General features: G+C 46.0%; 1 protein-coding gene across 2 annotated transcripts in view; it reads left to right on the forward strand.

Moving 5' to 3' along the window:
- Window positions 1-22340, forward strand: part of BABAM2 (BRISC and BRCA1 A complex member 2) — a 159990-nt gene that overhangs the window by 66410 nt on the left and 71240 nt on the right. For both annotated transcript variants that reach the window (XM_083175467.1, XM_083175466.1), the window contains exon 7: window positions 503-612. In XM_083175467.1, the coding sequence (XP_083031593.1) occupies window positions 503-612 (110 nt within the window). The remainder of the gene's footprint in view (window positions 1-502; window positions 613-22340) is intronic.

The following is a 22340-nucleotide window of genomic DNA, read 5'->3' on the forward strand; positions in this document are numbered from 1 at the left end:
GTGACACCCTGCAACTCCAGCCAATGGCACCCTGACACCTTGAATCCCCAGCCAATGGCACCCTGGCACCTTAGATCCCCAGCCAATGGCACCCTGGCACCTTGGATCCCCAATTAATGGCACCCTGGCACCTTGGATCCCCAGCCAATGTCACCCTGGCACCTTGTAACTGACCACTTGGATCCCCAGCCAATGGCACCCTGAATCGTTGGATTTCCAGACAATAGCACCCTTACAGCTGTGGTTCCAGAAAAATGGTGCAATGCATCACTTTCACCCCTCGTGTCCCTTAGAGTTGGTAGCAAAAATAAGCAATATGTATCCTACTATAGACTGCAGGTGATCCCACATCAAAAAGTCTGGCACTGCATTTGTGTAATCCTAATTATTATACAATGTATATTTATTTCTTATTTGGAAATTAATTGTGTACAGTTTGTGTTTTATATTTATTTGGCATAAATGAGCTTCAACAATCACTATTCTGCTTTTATCAATGTAGGACGCCAATGAGGACCCAGGGGATGATGTCGCTTTGCTCTCGGTCAGCTTTGAAGATGCAGAGGCCACACAGGTGTTCCCCAAACTTTACCTGTCTCCTCGTGTAGAACAGTGAGTGTGTATTCCTTCTAATCTAGTACCTACACTGTACTGTCATCCAGCTGTGCATAGGATGCACAAGCAGGTTCTGCTGAGTAAAATGATATGCAGCATGAAATTGTACCTTAGTGTTTTACTGGAAAAGTCGCAGGCAAAGACATTTGGCGCTACCGAGTCATGGCGAGACTAGAAGGGCTGGTTAACGCTCAAGGAGTCTAGATGGATTTGAGGAATAGAAATACACTTACGTTGCATTGTATCGACAAATGTTTTGTCCTCGTCTTTAGCACCCACCTACATCTTCTATGCCTGACCTCGCCGTGTGGCTATTTTGTCCCTAAATAATAATATAAATGTTGCTGCAGTTTTCTAGAATTAAACCATTTTTTTTTACCTTGGAATTTTAAAAACCAGTTACAAAGTTATTACAGATTTTCCACTGCAGCACATTTTGCCTTTGTTTCCTGTTGATTTTGCATTGTGTTGGTATTTACGGTATGTGGTCTAGTTATAAATGATGATGATGATATATAGAGATATATATATATATATATATATATATATATATATATATACTGTTTTCTGTATGTAGCCGTTCTGTTGGAGGGTGTGGTATAGTGGCCCGACAGTCGGGTTTCCGGCGGCCATTAGACCCACATCGTCAGGGGGGCGAGCGCTTCGAAGCACCTTGCAGTGCTCACCACCGGTTCATTTGTCCCTCTATGGAGGTCGGAGACTAGCCCCTATCAGTCGGGATCCCAACTGTCGTGCATTTAACAGTCGGGATTCAGATGTCGGTATACTGACTGTCGGATTCCCGCTGGTCGGGAGGTCATCCGGCACCCCTTTGGGACACAGTATTCCGATTGCTAGCATCCTGAACACCGTATCCTTACAGCTATAGAACAATCGCGGTGGTGCGTATTGTATCTGCCTTCCCGGCTCTCTCCGCAGTGATGGAACAGTCCACTCTGGAGGGGGACCATGCAGCAGAGAGAACGGGGCTGGGCAGACTGAGATGGGAGAGCATATGCCTGCTCCCTTTATTAGTATGTAATAATTCTACAAACCATGTCCTGAGAGGGGATTGGTACTTAATCCCAGCGGTCGGAATCCCGACAGTCAAAATCCCGACACCGGAATCCTGACCGACGAAATCCCGACAAGGGGGGATGTGGATCGCCCCCCCCCCCCCTACCCTTGCGGGCTCGCTGTGCTTCGCTCGGCACACTAATTTATTCTCCCTCTATGGGTGTCGTGGACACCCATAGAGGGAGAAAGTGTCGGGATTTTGGCGGCCGGGATTCTAACTGCATCCCCCTGAGAGGTGTTTGAACTTTTCCAGGTAATGATATTGACATGGCTGAGAGGGGTCAGGGGTCAGAGGTCAGTAACTGTACTGTTACGAATCAGCAGTACCGTCTGTCGGTCATACAAAGTCGTCCTTCTCCGCTCCTCTCCTTCCCCTACTGATCTGTTGTGTCCCTTGGCTCTTTTCTTTCAAGGAAAACCTTATACTTTGGGTACTGTAACACCCAATATAGCAAAACCATACCCTCCAGATTCTGAAGGGCATAAACTCGCTGTAAAAATTCGGAAAGGGCCATGGTCATGCCCCCTTTCCTATACTTTCAATGGAGAGTCGGAGACCCAGAAAACTGGTACAAAGCCCTTTTTGACCGGTACAGGCCAAAAAAAGGGTGCTGTACCTGCAAAAAAGGTACAGTTGGGAGGGTATGCAACACATCAACAAACCTACAGCGATCTCCGCTAACTTGCTGCATTAATGTGATCATTCGGTAAAGTGGCATATTAACAAAATGCATCCTAGGAACCACTGATCTTACTAAGGTGAGGCATACCAGGCCTCATACCTCCATGGTAACAATAGTTCCTGTGCTGCATTCTCATTGCTGTGACTTAGCAGTAAGCGTGTCCTGTAATTATATACAAGGCGATTACACTGCCTGCGCAATAATATATTGGTACATTGTCCGCGATGCGTTGTCCTGGTGTGTCTCTAACCAGATCCCCCATCTCTGCTTGTGTTTTGCCGTCATACGGTAACCCAGGACTAGGACATAAATATCCCCAATTTGCAGGAGCCTGCTCGTTAAATAAATAGAGGAAACATAGAGAACGGCTTTTTCTAAAGTTCCTAATAAATCTTGTTACTACCACAAAGAACAAAGGCAGCTCTTGTGTAATGCTCCTGTTTACGTATTCACCAGGAACATGGGTTACGCTGTATAAACTCAACGGTTACATGTTCAGGGAAATGAGACGGATTAAATGCCGGTTACGTCTATTTCTCAACCAGGTCAAACGCTGCCAGTTAACTCCTCTCCTGCCACCGGGCACAGTCTGCCCATAACGTTGCGGCTGCAGGATGTCACTTTAACAGGGTAATGGGAAGTGGGCTTGCCCCTTGTATTGTGTGCGGAGGGCCTTCATTATAGCCACGATTACATGAGATTTGGGCCATGTGCTTATAATGTTGACACCCAATGTTGTGGTAAGTCGGTTATTGTCACGTGAAAGGTGTAATATATTTATCGTTGATGAATGTAAGTGTTATGCCAGTGTCGGCATGCAATGTGCTGACATTCTGGTGTCGGCATTCTCGGGCGGCGACTAAATATGACCAACGCACTTGGGACATATTTTCTAGGTATTAAGTGAACAACGTTGTGTGGCAATGCCCAGTATCATCGCACCATTATCTACATGCCGGTCTCAGGGGCCAGAGTGCAGATCTCCTCCTTCCCGGTGCCAGTTGCACCATAAAATAATAAATAAGACCATTGTCCTATGGAACGATCTTTACTAGAGCGCAGTAAATCAGTTTGTTTAATGTTGAGATCCTAGAAGTAGAACAGTTTGGCGCCCAATGAATCCGCTAGGAACTCGCCCCTACCCGCGTGATGTGCGATACTCGCCGAAGGCGTTCGCACATGTCGTCTGCACATGCGCAAATACACTCATGCCCCCTACCATCAGAATGGGGATTATTTTGGTCCCTTCTGAGTTAACCAGAATTAGGCCCTTAGTGTCACTTTAAAAAAAAAAAAAACCTCCGGGTTCGCCCAGCATCCCACGCAGCCGCCGAACTCAGGGGCTGTTACATTTGATTGTCTGTGAGCTATGGGGGGTTATTCAGATCTAATCGCTGACCTGCGATTTCGCACCACAGACGATTATCAAACAGCGGGCACATGCGTACGAATCGGAGCGCGCTTGCCTGAGACCATACTGCAAAAAAAAAAAAAAAACAGCATCTTTTCTAATCGCTAGACAAGTTGATTGACAGGAAGCCGGCATTTGTGGGTGTCACCTTGACATTTTCTGGGAGTGTCAGGGAAAAAACCAGGCGTGCCCACGCGGTTTCAAGGTTGGTCTGTGACATCAGCTCCGGTCTTGTCCAAACTGTTCCTGTCGCATCGGCAGAGAAGGTTCTGGGTTACGCACAGTCTGGGAAACTCATGCGATGGCGAGTGGACTGCGAATAGATTTGTAGCTTTAGACTGAGCTGCGATATTTTCCCAAGCCATTTGCAGACTTGCCTACGGGGCGGGATCGCACTCTGACTTGGGCGGCGGCTATATGAACGCAGGGCGCTGCTAAATCATGCCGCTGGGATCAACTTTTTAAACAAATAAAAACTAATTCTATAATTACATTTTATACTATTGTTCTAAGTAACTTTTTTTTATTTTTTTATTTAAAATATCAGTAGAAGATTTGGAAATGAATTTAGCAGAAGTTTTGGCACAGTATTACCCTGCTAAGTCTCGGGCTTCTCCAGCTGCAGTGACGCTACCAGTCAGCCAATGTACTGGCACGGGCAATGTTGTAACTTGGAGTGCACTGACGGCTGATACCCAGGTTGGTGCCATGGACTGCATGGGAACATTACACCTCCTTACACCCTGCTCAGTGCTCACATGTCCTGGTATGACCTCCACAACACTCCTGTTTAACTTTTTTTTTTTTTCCTTCTCTGAACTTCTTCTGTTTGTTTGAATTAGCTCATAACTCCTCTATATACAAACATGAAGCAGAGAGATATTTGCAAGGTGACTCCTGCGAGTACTCGCGGCACATGCAGCCAAACTCCAGTATGATCTAACGATGATGTTATTGGTGATCATCACATACTGCTGCTTAGTGTTTCATTGTAGATGCATTTATGTCCATTGCTGGTTCACGCTGCGCAGCGGTTTCCTACATAAATAACTAAAGTGTTTAAAAATAATTTTATGTAGATATGTGTGTGACTCTATAATATAATTTCATCATTGTTCTGTGGTATTGGGACTCTTTTCCTTTAACTTCTCAGTCTGTGGCTTCCTGCTGCCTCCATTCCCCTCCTCACATTATGTCACTGCCCCTGTCACATGCAGCCCTGTCCTCACTGACAAATCAATAATCTCCTGATATACTCTGTGCTGCTGGGGGATCTTGCTACTCCCACTCTATAACTTTCAGTCTGTGGCTTTCTGCTGCCTCCATTCCCCTCCTCACATCATGTCACTGCCCCTGTCACATGCAGCCCTGTCCTCACTGACACATCACTCATCTCCTGATATACTCTGTGCTGCTAGGGACCCAGCTCCTCCCACTATATAACTCTCAGTCTGTGGCTTTGTGCTGCCTCCATTCCCTTCCTCACATTATGCCACTGCCCCTTTCACATGCAGCCCTGTCCCACCCATCACTCATCTCCTGATATACTCTGTGCTGTTGGGGACCCTGCTCCTGCCACTATATAACTCTGTCTGTGGCTTCCTGCTGCCCCATTCTTAAGGTCCAGTCACATGCAGTCCGGTCCCAACTAAGCCATATGAAGAAGCATCTACTGAACGAGCATGTGCTGCGTTGAACATTTTGATGACCTGATTTGCTGTTCTATCCCCACTCGCGAAGTGCGTACGGGCTACACATTTTAAAAACAATGGTTTTTATTGAGTCACTTCCCAAATGATAGCAGTTTGGCAGATTCCTGGGATCCCCAGCAGCATTTAACATTCTGCAGCTGGCACCTACAGCTGGTACAGCTGCCAAACAACTTCTGCTCATCCTCATCCGTAGCAGGGAAGCCATATCACTATCATTGTAATAATTCATTATTCATTTAAATGGTTGTTTTTTTTAAATGTGGAAACCACCTTTTATTATCTCTTCATGAATGTTTCATAAACAACAAGCCTTTTGCATGCAGGAATATTTTCGTCAACATCCCAAGATCAGTTTAACTTTATTGTATGTGCACTTTGCTCTACGATAGTGTCCCACGTTCAGGCTGCTGATATTATTGTTTGCTTAGTATTGGTAGCGTGGCTACCGATCCCATATTCCCGGCCTTTGTCCGTCGGCAGAAGACTCATACTTCAGTACTTTGTTAGTTTGCATGGTGGTTTCCTCAGTATCAGTAGTGTAGCTGCTGATCCCACATTTCAGGCCTATGCGTGCCTGCACAGTGGTTGCAGAAAGGCTGTGAAATCCAAGTTCCAGACCTGTGGTTATCTCCAAAGTGTTTGTAAGACATATACAGGATCTTTGTTCACCCCTCTGAGTCTCAGTTCGCAGGGTGGTTGTAGAAGGGCTTCAAGATCCATGTTTCAAGGCCTGGGTTTATCTCGGCAGTGGTGGCTAAACAGATGCGGGATCCACGTTCCAGCCTGTGTTTATCTCAGCAGTGGTTTAGAACAGATGCAGGTTCCACATTCCAGCCTATGTTTATCTCAGCAGTGGTTGTAGAAAATATGCGAGTTCTACGTTCCAGCCAGTGTTTATCTCAGCAGTGGTTGTAGAACAGATGCGGGTTCCACGTTCCAGCCGGTGTTTATCTCAGCAGTGGTTGTAGAACAGATGCCGGTTCCACGTTCCAGCTGTTGTTTATCTCAGCAGTGGTTGTAGAACAGATGCGGGTTCCACGTTCCAGCCTGTGTTTATCTCAGCAGTGGTTGTAGAACAGATGCAGGTTCCATGTTCCAGCCAGTGTTTATCTCAGCAGTGGTTGTAGAACATATGCAGGTTCTACGTTTCAGCCGGTGTTTATCTCAGCAGTGGTTGTAGAACATATGCAGGTTCTACGTTTCAGCCGGTGTTTACGTTAGCAGTGGTTGTAGAACAGATGCGGGTTCCACGTTCCAGCCTGTGTTTATCTCAGCAGTGGTTGTAGAACAGATGCAGGTTCCATGTTTCAGCCAGTGTTTATCTCAGCAGTGGTTGTAGAACATATGCAGGTTCTACGTTTCAGCCGGTGTTTATGTTAGCAGTGGTTGTAGAGTAGATGCAGGTTCCACGTTCCAGCCTGTGTTTATCTCAGCAGTGGTTGTAGAACAGATGCCGGTTCCACGTTCCAGCTGTTGTTTATCTCAGCAGTGGTTGTAGAACAGATGCGGGTTCCACGTTCCAGCCTGTGTTTATCTCAGCAGTGGTTGTAGAACAGATGCAGGTTCCATGTTTCAGCCAGTGTTTATCTCAGCAGTGGTTGTAGAACATATGCAGGTTCTACGTTTCAGCCGGTGTTTACGTTAGCAGTGGTTGTAGAACAGATGCGGGTTCCACATTCCAGCCTGTGTTTATCTCAGCAGTGGTTGTAGAACAGATGCAGGTTCCATGTTCCAGCCAGTGTTTATCTCAGCAGTGGTTGTAGAACATATGCAGGTTCTACGTTTCAGCCGGTGTTTACGTTAGCAGTGGTTGTAGAGTAGATGCAGGTTCCACGTTCCAGCCGGTGTTTATCTCAGCAGTGGTTGTAGAACATATGCAGGTTCTACGTTTCAGCCGGTGTTTACGTTAGCAGTGGATGTAGAGCAGATGCAGGTTCCACGTTCCAGCCTGTGTTTATCTCAGCAATGGTTGTAGAACATATGCAGGTTCCATGTTCCAGCCGGTGTTTATCTGGACTGTTTATGTAGAGCAGATGCAGGTCCTATGTCCTTACCTTCGAGCCCCAGTAGGCGGTGCCGGCGCCAAGAAATCATGCAGATCCCAATGCAGGATCTGCTTTCTTACCCTGTGTTGTCCCCATAGTAGTTCTAAAGCAGATTCTATGTTCTACAATGGGTACAGCTGATCTATTCCAGACCCCATGTCACAGTGGTTGTAGAGGTTACATGTTCCAGACTCCATCTCTATGTGCTCATTGGTCCTAACTTCCATTCCCAGTCCTTCTGCCTGCCCAGTAGTTGTCCATTCTTCTTTTCTGGTTGCAGGTACCTAAGCCCTATATCTGTACATTGTGAGCAGGTGTAGTCCTACCCTCTGCTGTACGGTCCTCATGCAGTTGTCTACACTGGTATTCTTTCTCTCTCTTGTTCTCTCTCTCTCTTTCTCTCTCGTTCCCAGAGATAATTAAATCTCCCCCCCCCCTCCCCCCCCCTGCACTACTGCTCTAAGGTCACAGGACTGGAGTCTGAGGCAAATGAATCGTCTTGGCACCAGGAATCCATGCTTTGCACATTTATGCTCAGATCAAAGACAAACCACAAGAGATTCATTCTTTCCATCCATCGCAGAGAAACGTAAACTGAGATAACTCGGGGAGACTGATCACAGCGACTGGGAAATAAACTAGGAATCTGGCAATGTTTCCCCAGCTTTGTGTTCTTTATGGGATTATAGAGAGATAAATGTATAATAAATATTGTCATGCTTGAGGGATACTTACTGGGGATAAATATACAGACGTTCGCGGAACCATCTGTTAGGAGCGGACTTGTGTTTCTGCTTTATCGAATGAAGGCTGTCAGATAGGCCTGCAGGGCCTGGGACACGCTGCACTCACAGTCCGGGACTCCTTCCAGAAATGGGTTTTTCAGAAAGTACACTCAGCAGTTTTTCTTCTGTGTCCTCCAAGCTGGGAAACACAAAGCACCACACCTTAAATGTTCCATTCTCTCTGGAAACTGAAAAGTTCCTCTAGCAGTTTCCACGGTGATCCCACCCGACCCTAAGTAAAAACCGGATCATGGGGCGGTTCTTCAGACCTGATGGTGTGATCAGGTAGACTCTGTCACCAGAGCCGGCCCTAGGCAAATACCTATGGGTATGCATTCCAAGCATAGGGCCAGCTCACAATGACAGTGGGCAACAATGGACTGAGACAGGCGTAATGTGTATAAAGTAAAGAGGTAGTGTGTGGCATAGCCTGAATAAGGAACACTAGTATGTGATTTAATGTGAATAAGGTTGAACTACTGTCAGGCATTTTCTTAGCGGTTTCCTAGGCACATGTGCTTTTTTTTTTGGTACTCCCCCTAAACAGTCAGTTGCCACCCCCAATCACCTGGTGAATGGCTTCCAAATACAAAAAGTAGCATGCCTTCATCGCTGGTTGGCGTTGTACACATGCATTGCGGCCAATACGCATATGCAGTCTTTCGGTCATCGTCCACTGTGCAATCTGGTCTAAATCGGCCCTATGGTGTCTGTTGGTGAGAGGTGTGGCTATCGGGAAGGCTTCTGGATTTGTCTCGTATCTGAATGGGTCACCCGTATGTAAAAGAAGTATATTTCTTACCGTAATAACTGATGTTCTGTTTAGGATGTTGGAGTTTTCCCTACAAATAACAATCCATTACATGTACACAAGTGTCCTTACCAGCTGGTTCTCAAATTGCACCATTCCACCCTTTATACCAGGGGTGGCCAAACCGGTCCTCAAGATCTACCAACGGTGCACGTTTTCCAGGTTACCTAGCTGGTGCACAGCTGTAGTCATTACTAACTGTCACATTTTAAAACCTGCTGCATTCATTCCTACTATAGAACCACAGGTGGCCTGGAAAACATGCACCGTTGGTAGATCTTGAGGACAGGTTTGGCCACCCCTGCTTTATACTGTATGTCGTTGACACTGGCCAGGCTAAGGGTATGGGAGGTTTCCAGGCAATTAGAACACCCCCCCCCCCCCCCCCCCCCCCCACCCCTCCCTATGTTTGCCTATGCTTCCACACCATTTTATGGAGCGATTATGCATCTTTGTCTCATCATGAAAAGTACAATACACCAGTAACCAGGATTTTATGCAGCACCTGGGTGCGACCTATTTACTAAAGTAATAAAAAAAAAAACAGCAAAATATACTAGTGCTAAGCATTTAGTACTCTATCAGTGACTTTGGGTGCTGCTGCAATAATAACTCAGGCTCTAAATTAAGATATAGGTGCGAAAGTCTCTCTGTGACGGTATATAACGATATTTGCTTTGGAGAAGAAACAGGCCTAACGGAGCAGCTGTGAGGTAACAATCATCAAGCGCATTCAATAAAATGATACATAGCAGCTGATTAGTTGTCAGTCAGTACAAGCTCACAGAGGCGGTGACATGACTCTAGCACCCCACAATCTCACACGTTCACCTCAGAAGTGACCGCCAGTGACCACCACCCACACAGTTCTAAACCCTCAGAATCTTCTTCCTTTGATCTCCGTTCTAGAACAAACACAACAGACCGAGATGCCGGGTATTAAAGGAGTTAAACTGTTACTGGAAATGTCCTGTAACCTCAGTTCGCAGAGTGTGTATTTTTGTAGTGTTTAGTTGCTGGGACATCCCAGCGAAGGCCCAGACAAAGTGCGCTCTGTATACACAACAAGCGTCTGCTGGAATAAAAGCTCCCATTTACTGGAAGGAGCGGATTCTCTGTATTAGCTGATACGGAACATTCTTTGTTGTCTTTTGTCCAGACCATCGCTGACCCCGCTGCCACTGGAGGTATGAGGGGGAATCAGGGGCCTTCCAGTTTTGCCTAAGGAGAATTTGCACAAATAATATGTGATCATGCAAAACACACAGTGACCGATGCGGCAAGTGAGGGTCATTTTTGTAATAATAATTGTATTAATATAACTCTTTCTCCAAAAGGCGCTTTCAGAGAATATGATTGTAGATTTGCATTCACTACAGAAACCATGAGCATAATACAGGTGTGGCGGCCATTTTGGGTCATCGTTATCAAGGATTACCGGTCCTACTCATGAGGCAGCCATTTTAGGCACGCTGAGTAGGCAATGACTGGATGCGATGACACATAATGGAGAAGATAGACAATACTTTGTGACATCCTTGCAAAATCAGATTCCTGCTTTGTCCATCCTACACACGAGAATACCCGGTGAGGCAGCCATCTTGGGTGCGCGTCTTAGGTTAAAATGCTCATGATGAGAAATGAAAAGCTGGTCGCAAAATAATCGCTGCATGAATAGTTCAACGAAAGTACCAGGCGAGGCAGCCACCTTGGGTTGCACTACTTAGGTAATGGTGGCCAGTGTTCTGGGTATGGCAGTGACCAGCCAACTTTCCGCAGACGTTCCATTTGCAACAGACAACGGTGATCTCGTTGTTCGCCAAACAGGTTGATGATATTGTTCTTGGTCGCTGGCTTGCTGACGGAGGATTCCTGTAGACGGGCTCAGCATTAACAGCACCCAGGTATGCTCGGTTCTATGCTGCACCTCTATTCAACAGGATTTTAGAACTTTTCTGGCTAATTTTATCTTTTCCCGCTTAATTCAAGCTGTCCTATCGATGTCACAACGTGTACACTTTCATCACAAATAGCAGCTGTAAAAGGTTACTCTCCCGGGTTCCATTCCGGCAGTGATCATGAGCATTTTGAAACAAAGAGGGATTTAAACAGCAGTAATGCATGGAATTTTTCATTAAGGGGACGCCTGTCACTGGCTCTCCCGATTGCCTCTTTGGTCCTTAAAAGACCGTCAGTTCTGCTAGGCCCTGCTGGTTCTAGTTCCTGCCTTAGCTAGCCATGCTAAATCAGGCCTCAAGTAGCGTACATTTGCTACTTAGCGAGGGTGTCAATGCCGCCTCCCAGGCAGATGAACGTCCACAAGGCCCCCCCTACCCCCGCGCGCTCCATTCGCATTCGAGCGTACGGGGGATAATTCATTTGATGGGCTGACTTTTATTTATGAAGACCTGGTCATGTGACATCCCCATGCACCGTCCCCCTGCCCGCCCCCTCGTGCGAACGCCTCAGCGACTGTGATAATCGGCAAATGCGTTCGCACAGCGGGTCTGCACATGTGGATTTTTGTCGATACACATGCCCAGACCCACAACATCGGTCACTGGGATGAATTCGGTCCTTACTGAGCACTGCTGAATCAGGCCCTTAGTGTGAATTTCTAGTCTGTGTTCCAGGTGCCTACACCTCAAGCTCATCCTGTAAATAATTTACCTGCCTGACGATTTCTTTGCCTGTTCGCAAACCCTGCCTGATTTCCTGTCCTGCTCCTGTCCATTTACCATCTCATTGGCCTTGCAGATGTACCTCCACGGCCCGCAAATTCCATTTTCTACTTTTCCATATCATACTTGCCACCACCCAACAAAATTTTAAGTGGGCTCTCAAGACCCAATTCTTCATTGTATCTAACCTTTTTCTCATCCTAATCTTCTGTATATGCTCATTTCTGTCCCTGCTGTGTCATCCCAGTTTGTCTGCCCCTTCCATTTAGAATGTAAGCTCTAACGAGCAGGGCCTTCTCTCATGTGCTTTTCTAAGAATATATCTCTGCCACTGTTATAATTGCGTCAGTGTCCGCTTCTGTAACTGCATTTGTACTGTAAATCAATATTTTTTCCACTCATCTATGTATTGTCAGGCACTGCGGAACCCTTGTGGCGCCATATAAATAAAGAATTATTATAAATAATATCACATCTCTCATTGCCCTCTCTGCACTGCTGAGTTCCAGACCTCCTCTTGCTTCTAACCATTGGTTCCAATTCAGTCCTCTACTTTCCAGATAATCATCAGTGCTCTGTAGGTAATCGTGTGCGCTCCTATTGCTAGAAGTATAAGTCCTGGCGGCATCCTAAGTACCGGTGTGCCAGTCTAGCACTAAGGTAATAGCATGTACCTGTTATAGGCAGAAGACCGTCCCCATGACTCTAGGGGTCTCACACGATTGTACTGGATTCCCCAACACTGAAGGGGGGTTTAGATGCAGTCTAGCTATTTTGAAACCTCTGCAAAATGTGGCATCCCAGAACGTGCGAGGTCACAGCCCTTTTACAGTGTAGTGGCTAGTATAATATCGGTAATGGTTTACACTACTGAGTGCATTATTACACATCATTATTGTAAAGCGCAACGGAATCTGCTGCTCTATATAAGAAACTGCAAATAAATAAATAAATAAATTATCTTAATCAACAGGGACGAATCAGCGTTTTCTGCTTATACAGAGATTTACATACTAGCTCCATTTATAGGTGGTATCACAGACACGTTATTAACAGCTGCCCCAGAAGATGCAGCTTACGCAGGTATCCTACGACCACAGTGTAAAGGGGCATACACACGTAGAGATGTGTGCTAAGCTATTTAGGGTAGGCGATTTCCCTGTGTCCAGATCTCCAATGGGGAGCACATACACATGCAGAGATTTGTGTTAAGCAATTTTGCTTAAGCAACAAAAGGCCGGGTAGTGGTTCAGAATGAGAGATTGCGATCATAATCTCTCATTCTGTACACACAGAGAGATTTGCAGTCACTTGCTAAGCAATTTGACTAGATTTTGACTGCATGCACTGACTTGAGAGATCTGTGCTCCATTTGCCCCTTAAGAATCTGTAGTGGTTTCATTCTGGTGCATCCTGTTCCCCAAGACTTAGCAGCTCCTATCCACCCCGGCCACAGAGGCTCTTATTGTGCTTGTCACAGCAGCGACTCACACGGCACCCTTTGATGTTAGGACGTATAATCATGTGTATGACATTACATCATTATTTCAGTGTTGAATAACATAACAAGGTGTCTCTGATCCCTAGTAAATGGACATGCAGATCACTGGCTCAGCCCAACATGGCTACAGAGTGTAGGCGATAATTGCACCTTAGTTGTGTCTGCCCCAGCACAATGGAATGGATTGTTTGGTGCATGGCACGCTTATGCAGTCACCGGAATCTAAGCGTGGATTAAAGAACATTTAAATTAGCATGTCTGCGGAACGACGTTGCAGTTATGCCCTGTGCGAGTATTGGTTTCGGCTCTCCTCACAGTGCCAGGTTCTCACTCTGCAAGCTGCAAATCCCACTAAACCATAATCCTTCGTTCCCATATAAGCCTTATATGAAATATGGCACGGTCTGGGAGACGGCACTGCATAATGTCTTAATGCTCAGGATGCCAGCGATTGTATTAACCGCAATGTACAGATATTTCCAGTTTCAGTTCTCCGGTTCTAGTAACACTGCCAACGCATCCGATCATTTTATCCACTTATGTTCTAAACTATCTTTTCCTTGGATGAGCTCTGCAGAAAGTGTGAGAATAAATGAGCAGTACCATCTACAACCCAATGCTTGGCCAAATGCCGGATGTCAAGAGGGGATTTCCAAATGCAGTCCACAATCTGCCGCTCTTCGAAACAGTGGCGTAAGTGCCTGCCGGTGTCCCCACCACCGGGATATCGTATGTACCCCATATATATCCATTACAGTCTTAATAATTAACACTATAGATGGTCCATAGTAGGCATGTCCAAACTATGGCCCTCCAGCTGTTGTGAAACTAGTCCCATGATGCCTTGCCACAGTTTTGCTGTTAGGGGATGCTAAAACTATGGCAAGGAATGCTGGGATTCACAACAGCTGGAGGGCCATAGTTTGGACATGCCTACTATAAACCATTTATAGCAGGACAGGCCAACCTGTGGCTCTCCATATGTTGTGAAACTACAAATCCCAGCATGCCTTGACACAGTTTAAACACTCCCTTATAGCAAAACTGTGGCAAGGCATGATGGGTTTTGTAGTTTGACAACATCTGGAGAGCCACAGGTTGGCCAGTCCTGATCTATAGTGTTAATTATTAATACTGTAATGGATATACAGTATATGGGGTTCATACGATATCCCGTGGGTGGGGACGCCGGCAGGCACTTACTCCACTGTTTAGAAGAGCGGCAGATTGTGGACTGCATTTGGAATTCCCCTCTTGACATCCGGCATTTGGCCAAGCATTGGGTTGTAGATGGTACTGCTCATTTATTCTCAAGAAGTTCACACTTTCTGCAGAGCTCATCCAAGGAAAAGATATTTTAGAACATAAGTGGATAAAATTAAAAGTTGGCAGTGTTACTAGAACCGGAGAACTCAAACTGGAAATATCTGTACATTACGGTTAATTATAAGTATAGGCCAGTAGTTCTCAAACTGTGGGTCCTCAATCCAAAGTGGCTCATGACCATCTCCGCATGGGGTCCACAGCTCCATGGTGCTGACATCTTTTATCTCTCAGTCATTGATCAAAGGAGTCCGAAAAAACAGTTAAATTGTCTGTTACTTCAGACTCAAATAACATAAGTGGTCAGGAAAAGGTTAAACATCCCATTAATAAATAAATAAATACAAAAATTAATAAAACCAGGAGACAGAACAGCACTTTCATAGCACACATTCTCCCACCTCATGGTAAGGTGCCATTCTCTTCTTCCTAGCAACTGCTCTCTTGTCCAGTCATATACCATTGCTATTAATTGGAATCGGCGGCCAAGCAGAGGGGGGTTTCCAGGCAACCCAAAACCCCTCCTGTGTTTTCTTATACCATGTAACATAACATGGTGGGGGGGTGGGGGGGGGGTTGAACCCACTTTTTTTTTTTTTTTTTTTTAATACAAGAAAGCTCCTTCAATGTAATTGTTGGCTACTGTAACGTTCAGCATCATTGTGTCTCTACATGAGTCAATAGCAAACCAAATGCTGAGCAATGTTTCCTGCTGACTCATTGCTAATAATTAGCCTAGCAAGTAGAAAATGACATGATTAACCCCTTAATCCACAGCCACCCTATTAACATTCCATCGGTTTGCCAGGAGCATACTGCAAGTGCCACTTGCACATTTCTCAGGGATTAATCAGCTGTTCAACAAAAATATTAACAAATTGCTCAAGAAGAAGAGTAGGGAGAACGTCAGGTCAAAGGTGATGGTTTATCATATCATTAATGCAACCATTGGGATTTCCTAATCATCACGTGCCAGCCAATAGCGCTGGCCGGTACGGTCACCATTGGCAGATGTTATTGCACTGATCTTGTATCGGCACTTCATTGTGCCGCAACAATGCCGGAGATTGTTATTGATTTCAAAGTCTTGACATTCCCGTAACATCCGTATTTACTAATAGATGCAGAGATTGGCTCTCACATGGGTGTCTTTAGGCTATGTTTGGAGAGATTGTGATTGTTGTCCTAACCATAATGGGATTCATATTAGCACGCTATTGATGGATAAGGAGAACTCAACACTGCCCCCTTCATTCTGCAACAGAGCCGGCAGTCTCTAGGACCTTCCCTGACTAGTTGGTGTGACCTCCGACATACTGTATATACTGCACATGCTTGGCTTCTTTTTTGCATCTATGCTAAGAGGATGTGTGCACTAAGACTCTCCTGAGTGTTTCAGGTGCACTACAATGCCTAGCATACCCAAGGCTGCATCCAGCACCCAGCTGTGTTTACAGCGGGTGTGGTATAGGGTTCCGACAGTCGGGATCCCAACAGTCATTAGCCCGACGTCGGGATCCCGACTGGCCAGACTCAGACAGCATGGCGAGCGCAACAAAGCCCCTTGCAGGCACGCTACGCTCGCCACCAATTCTATTCTCCCTCTACGGGGGTCGTGGGACCCCACGAGGGAGAACAGCCGGTGGCCGTCGGGAACCCGTCTGTGTTTTTACAGTTGCAATCCCGACGTCAGGTAAATGACTGTCGGGATCCCGTCCGGCACCCGTTTAGGGCTCACAATTCTGATACACCGCACACGTTACTGTTATGTTTATACAGAATTGCAGATCACATTTAGCAGCACAATATCGGTATGGGGGGGGGGGGGCATTCCTGGACAGTGACTTGGGGGTCACATGGGGGGATGGCTTAAAAGAGGCACAAAGATGTTACGTCTCATGGCAGTTGCATACAAAGACACTGAGCCGCCAGAGCCCACACTGAGACTTAAGAACTATATCGGCCAAAAGGCTGTTGTGTGTTTCAAAGGTGCATCTACAGTATGTGGTGATTCAGTGTTTATGGACAATGGTCATCTCAGTCCCTACACATTCAGATGCACCGATTTGCACCAGGGATGGGCTTTGTAGCAGCATTGGCAACACAAGAATTCCCAATACAGACTATTCTTTGCCATAATGTAATCTGGCTGGTTCAATTAAGGTAGCCATACACTACTGCGATGTATCGCTGCAGGGTATAGCCATCCGACCCCCCCCCCCTCCGAGCCACCCATGCAGGATCGTATGCGATACACCGCATGCGGTCCTTTCACATGAGATGTATCTCATGCGACCCCATTCTCGCCACTGGGAGGGGGCCGAGTTGGAGGTCAGACGGGAAGCAAATCCAACCTTCGGCCCGAAACGCACGGGACTGTGCATTGGACCCGAGGGGGGCATCAAACACATCTGATTTGTGCCGATTTCATCTGACTAGTATTTCTGCTTCGGAAATAGCGTCCCTCACCTGTTTAATGTTGCCGTTACTGACAGCAGTGAAGGCCGTTTCCATCACAATAGATCCAACTTTAAAACAAGTCGTATCTGTTTTGTCAGAAACGACAGCGGATTGTCAAATTCACAGCTGGTTTTTTTTTCCAATCCGTAACCTTTTTCTCCAATCAGAAGAGTTTCTGATGCTTAACAGCCAGAATATTGAATTTTGGCTGTTGAGTTACAGTCGAATGGAATGAAAACGGCCCTGGATTGCAATTGTCAGGATTGAATCCCAGATTGGATACCTCCCTTATTCTTAAAGTGGAGTTATCAGAATGGAGACATGTTCTAGACCAGGGGTGGGGAACCTCAGGCCCGGGGGCCATATGCGGCCCCCGTAGCCGGTCTTAGTGGCCCTCCCACCCGCCTGGCGGCTTTGCCAGGAGTAAAGTACAGGGGAATTCTCGCGGGAGGTCGGTAGTTCTCGTGAGATTCCTCTTAATCAACAGTAGCCATAGAATGTCAGTCATATTCAGCAGCAGCTGCCGGAGCGTGGGACGGCTGCAGCAGGACAATTCGAAAGAGACATTTTTACATACAGTATGGCCCCCAAAGGATTTTTTCCCCATACAAATGGCCCTTGGAACAAAAAAGGTTCCCCACACCTGTTCTAGAAAGTGATGTGACCAGAGCAGAGCCATAACTACACATGTTGGTGCCCTTAGCCAGAAAAACCAGTGCTGCTCATAGTTTTCAAACAAAAAAGAATAATGTATGCATTTAATTTGAGAGCTCTTTTTCATTTATTTACATTATCCTTTGTTTTAAATCACGCATTCATTCTCAAGACCTTTTGTGACATCCTTCTTTATTTAAAGCACACATTTCAAAATACTGCCATACACAGGATTCAAACCCATGACCTTCCATATTGTAGTCAGACACCTTACGCATTGAGCAATTTGCTCCTGTACGTAAGTGTTTTGAAATTAAAGAGTGTGTCTGAAGGTGCTTAAGGAAATTAGGGGGAGTTGAGGGCAGCTAGGTTCCTGTGGGCTTTTCAGATGGTAGGTATGTCTGTAGTCCTTTCCAAACTACATTTTTGTACAGAAAATTTAGCTTGATCCACCAACACACAGGGAGTGGATTTGACTTGCTTTGCCCAACCCTGCCACAAAGCCCTTAATTGGGATAGCTTTGTCTTGTGAGCCCGCTCCCTGCCTGCATTGCTAGAGTCTGCAGGATTAACCGTTTCACCGTCCCACCCGCATGGCTTCAGTCTGTGGATTGACACGGAAGAATCTACTGCATGGGTTACACCCAAATATTGTCTCCTGCTCCATAATTCTTCCTATTTCCCAGCTGCTCTGAGTTCTGAAGAGTGAGCACCAGTGATAGTCTCTTTCTCTCCATGAAAAACATGAGTATTATACATCTTTCATAATATACTTATTTATGCTGCTTTCAGACCGCATAACTGGCTTTGACCCTGTATTTGAAAACGTTTAAAAAAACGGGTCTGCCAGATAAAACCCCTTTCACACCGCAGCTCTTAAACGGTATATTACCGTTTAAGTGCCGATTTTTTGACACTGGCAGACCCGTTTTTGGAAACTTTCCAAATACAGGGTCAAAGCCAGTGCAGCCTTCAGCCCTCCCCTCCGTGCAGCTCCCCGCGACCCCCCCCCCCCCCGCGCGTGTCGACCCCGCGCATGTCGACGTCGCCCCCCGCGCGTGTCGACGCCCCCCCCCCTGTCGATCTACCCCCCGTGCAGCCGGTACCTCCGTTGTGGATCCCGGCACTGCAGTTGAGTATGGTCGGAAGCACTTATGAAAAAAAGTGTCTTTCAGAAAATGGCTGCCCCATAGGAAAACCTATTTAAAAAAACTGTCTTTCGTATGGGGGCAGCCATTTTCCAAAAGTCACTTTTCTTATAAGAAAAGTGGGGCAGCCATTTTCTGAAAGACACTTTTTTTCATAAGTGCTTCCGACCATACTCAACTGCAGTGCCGGGATCCACAACGGAGGTACCGGCTGCACGGGGGTAGGTCGACAGGGGGGGGGGGGGGGCATCGACACGCGCGGGGGGGAGGGGTGTCGACACGCGCGCGGGGGGGCGCGGGGCGGCTCCAGTGCTGTGAATATTTAATGAGCGCTCATTAAATATTCACTGCGCTGTATTTAGGACCCAGCTCATTGGCTGGGTCCTAAATACCGTTTCAGAGCCGATTTTGAGCCTAAAATACCGGTTCTGAAACGGGTAGGACCCTGCATTTTAACCGGTTAGAAAAAACGGTATTTTCTAACCGGTTAAGTGGTCCTGCACCTTTCAGACCGCACAGATTACCGTTTTAAAACGGTAAAAAAACGGCAATATACCGTTTACAAAGTGCGGTCTGAAAGGGGCTTTATAGTCCCATTACAGAATGCAGCAAGGTCCGGGGGAACCCTCTTCAACACTTGTCCTGGAAATGTGTTGTGTTGTTTGCCATTGAGGTGGCACGTTTGGTGTAATGGTCAACATTACTGCCTGACAACACTGAAGTCATGAGTTCAGTGCCCAGTAATGATCTGTGTGGAGCTTGTATGTTCTCCCTGTGTGTCTGTGGGTTTCCCACACTCAATATACTGGTACAATGCTATGCTATATAAATAACTTTTTAATGCATAAATTAACTTAATAAATGCATGCTGTTACATGTTGGAATACATGGTGGAAGAGACGGGCAGATTTGGGTTCTTTCCGGCCTTGAAACTTCAGAAAAGCTAATTTCATTTTATTCCGGGAAGCTCTAAAATAAATTAATTGGGGAGAGTTATTCGAAGGTAAGAATGCAGAGGAAATGTGGGATACATTTAAAAATGTGCTAGAATCACTAACTACTAAATACATTCCAAAAGTCAACAAGGGTAAATTTAACAAAAAAAAGCCACCATGGTTGGACAAAAAAGTAAGGACAGCGATCAACAATAAAACAAAAGCGTTTAAATTCTATAAAAATAACGTAAATGAGGAGGCGTTCATCAAGTATAAAGAAACAAACAAAACTTGTAAAGAAGTAATCAAAGTAGCTAAAAGGGAAAATGAAGAGCGCAGAGCCACAGAAAGCAAAACTAACCCCAAGAAGTTTTTCAAGTACATAAACAGTAAGCGAATAATTAAAGAGAACATAGGCCCACTAACAGATATCAAAGGTAAAATTTTTGCAGAGGATAATGGAAAAGCGGAACTGTTAAATAAGTTCTTCTCATCAGTGTTTACTAGGGGAGATCAGATAGTGGAAAGCACAGATACCACAACTGGGACAAACAAGCCGGATCTCAATATGGATCTCTCGGCCGATGATATAATTTTGAGGCTCAGCAAAATAAAAACTAACAAATCACCAGGGCAAGATGGGATACATCCTAGGGTACTAATGGAATTAAGGGAGGAACTAGCGACCCCTCTATATTGCATTTTTGAAAATACACTATCAACAGGTATGGTACCAAAAGACTGGAGAATAGCAGAGGTAGTGCCAATATTTAAAAAAGGTAAAAGGGATGACCCTGCAAATTACAGGCCTGTGAGTTTGACATCAATAGTGGGTAAAATATTTGAAGGAATTTTAAGGGATGGTATCCTGGAATACTTAGACCTTCATAGTTTACTTAGTATTAACCAACATGGGTTTGTGAAAAATCGTTCCTGCCAGACAAATTTACTGGGCTTCTATTAGGATGTCAGCTAAAACCATGATAACGGAAACGCAGTAGATGTGGTCTTCCTTGATTTTGCAAAAGCTTTTGATACAGTACCACACATGAGGTTGATAAATAAAATGGTGGACCTGGGACTAGGTGCAAATATCTGTAGATGGGTAGGGAACTGGCTGTGTAATAGAGAACAAAGAGTGGTTGTGAACAGTGCAGTATCAACTATGATACCAGTACTAAGTGGAGTGCCACAGGATTCGGTACTGGGGCCCATCTTGTTTAACATTTATATTAACGATATCGAGATGGGGATTCTCAGCGATGTATCCATATTTGCTGATGACACAAAACTGAGTAGAGTTATTAAATCAACAGAGGATGTGAACATACTTCAAAATGACCTTAACAAGCTAGATGAGTGGGCTAAAAAGTGGAAGATGAGGTTCAATGTGGATAAATGCAAGGTTATGCATCTCGGGAGACGTAACCAGTGTGCAAGTTACAACCTAAGCGGGGAGGCATTAGGTACTTCAGCACTTGAAAAGGATCTAGGAGTTCATATAGATAATAATAGTGTTCAATGTCTCATTGCAACAAAAAAGGCCAACAGAATTCTAGCATGTATTAACCCCTTCAGTGGTGGTTTTTTTTGGGGGGAGCGCTCCCCACTGGGCGAGTTTTTTATGGGGAGCGCTCCCTTTAAAAAAAAACCACCACTACCCCCCTGGGTGTGGGCAGCGCCGCTGAACTGTCAATCAGCGGCTGCCCGGACCTGCGCCCCCCGCGCCGCATCGCTGTCCCCGGCAGCCGGCTTGTCAAAAGACGGCGCCGGGGTTCTATTGAACACCCGGAGGGGAGGGAGGGGGGAGGAGGAGGAGGGAGGAGGAGGCGACGCCGCAGAGGGGAGGGAGCCGGGCAGCGCAACGCTGCCTGAGATCGGAGTGAAGTCAGCAGCGCTGCCCGGCTCCCTCCCCTCTGCGGCGTCGCCTCCTCCTCCCTCCTCCCTCCTCCTCCCCCCTCCTCCTCCCCCCTCCCCTCCGGGTGTTCAATAGAAGTCCCCGGCGCCGGCTTATGACAAGCCGGCTGCCGGGGACAGCGATGCGGTTTCAAACAGTGGCAATCCCGAGAATTTTCCGGGCTTGCCAGACTGGGCACTGAGGCACAGCCCGGAAAATTCTCGGGATTGCCACTGAAGAGGTTAAAAGGGGCATGGAAACTAGGGACTCAAAAGTAATTATGCCACTGTACAAGGCATTGGTTAGACCACACCTTGAATATGGAGTACAGTTCTGGGCCCCACACTATAAAAAGGACATCATGGAATTGGAAAAAACCCAAAGAAGAGCAACAAAGCTAATTAGGGGAATGGAGAATTTAAGCTATGAGGAGAGATTAAGCAAGCTAGGACTATTTACACTAGAGAAGAGACGTTTAAGGGGGGATATGCTCAACATGTACAAATATATCAGGGGCAAATATAAGGAACTCTCAAGCACCCTTTTTACTGCAAGAAAGGAATCTAGGACACGAGGGCACGAATTTGGATTAGAGGAAAGAA

Source organism: Crinia signifera, chromosome 3 (assembly GCF_055691185.1).
Source record: "Crinia signifera chromosome 3, ASM5569118v1, whole genome shotgun sequence".
Taxonomy (NCBI): domain Eukaryota; kingdom Metazoa; phylum Chordata; class Amphibia; order Anura; family Myobatrachidae; genus Crinia; species Crinia signifera.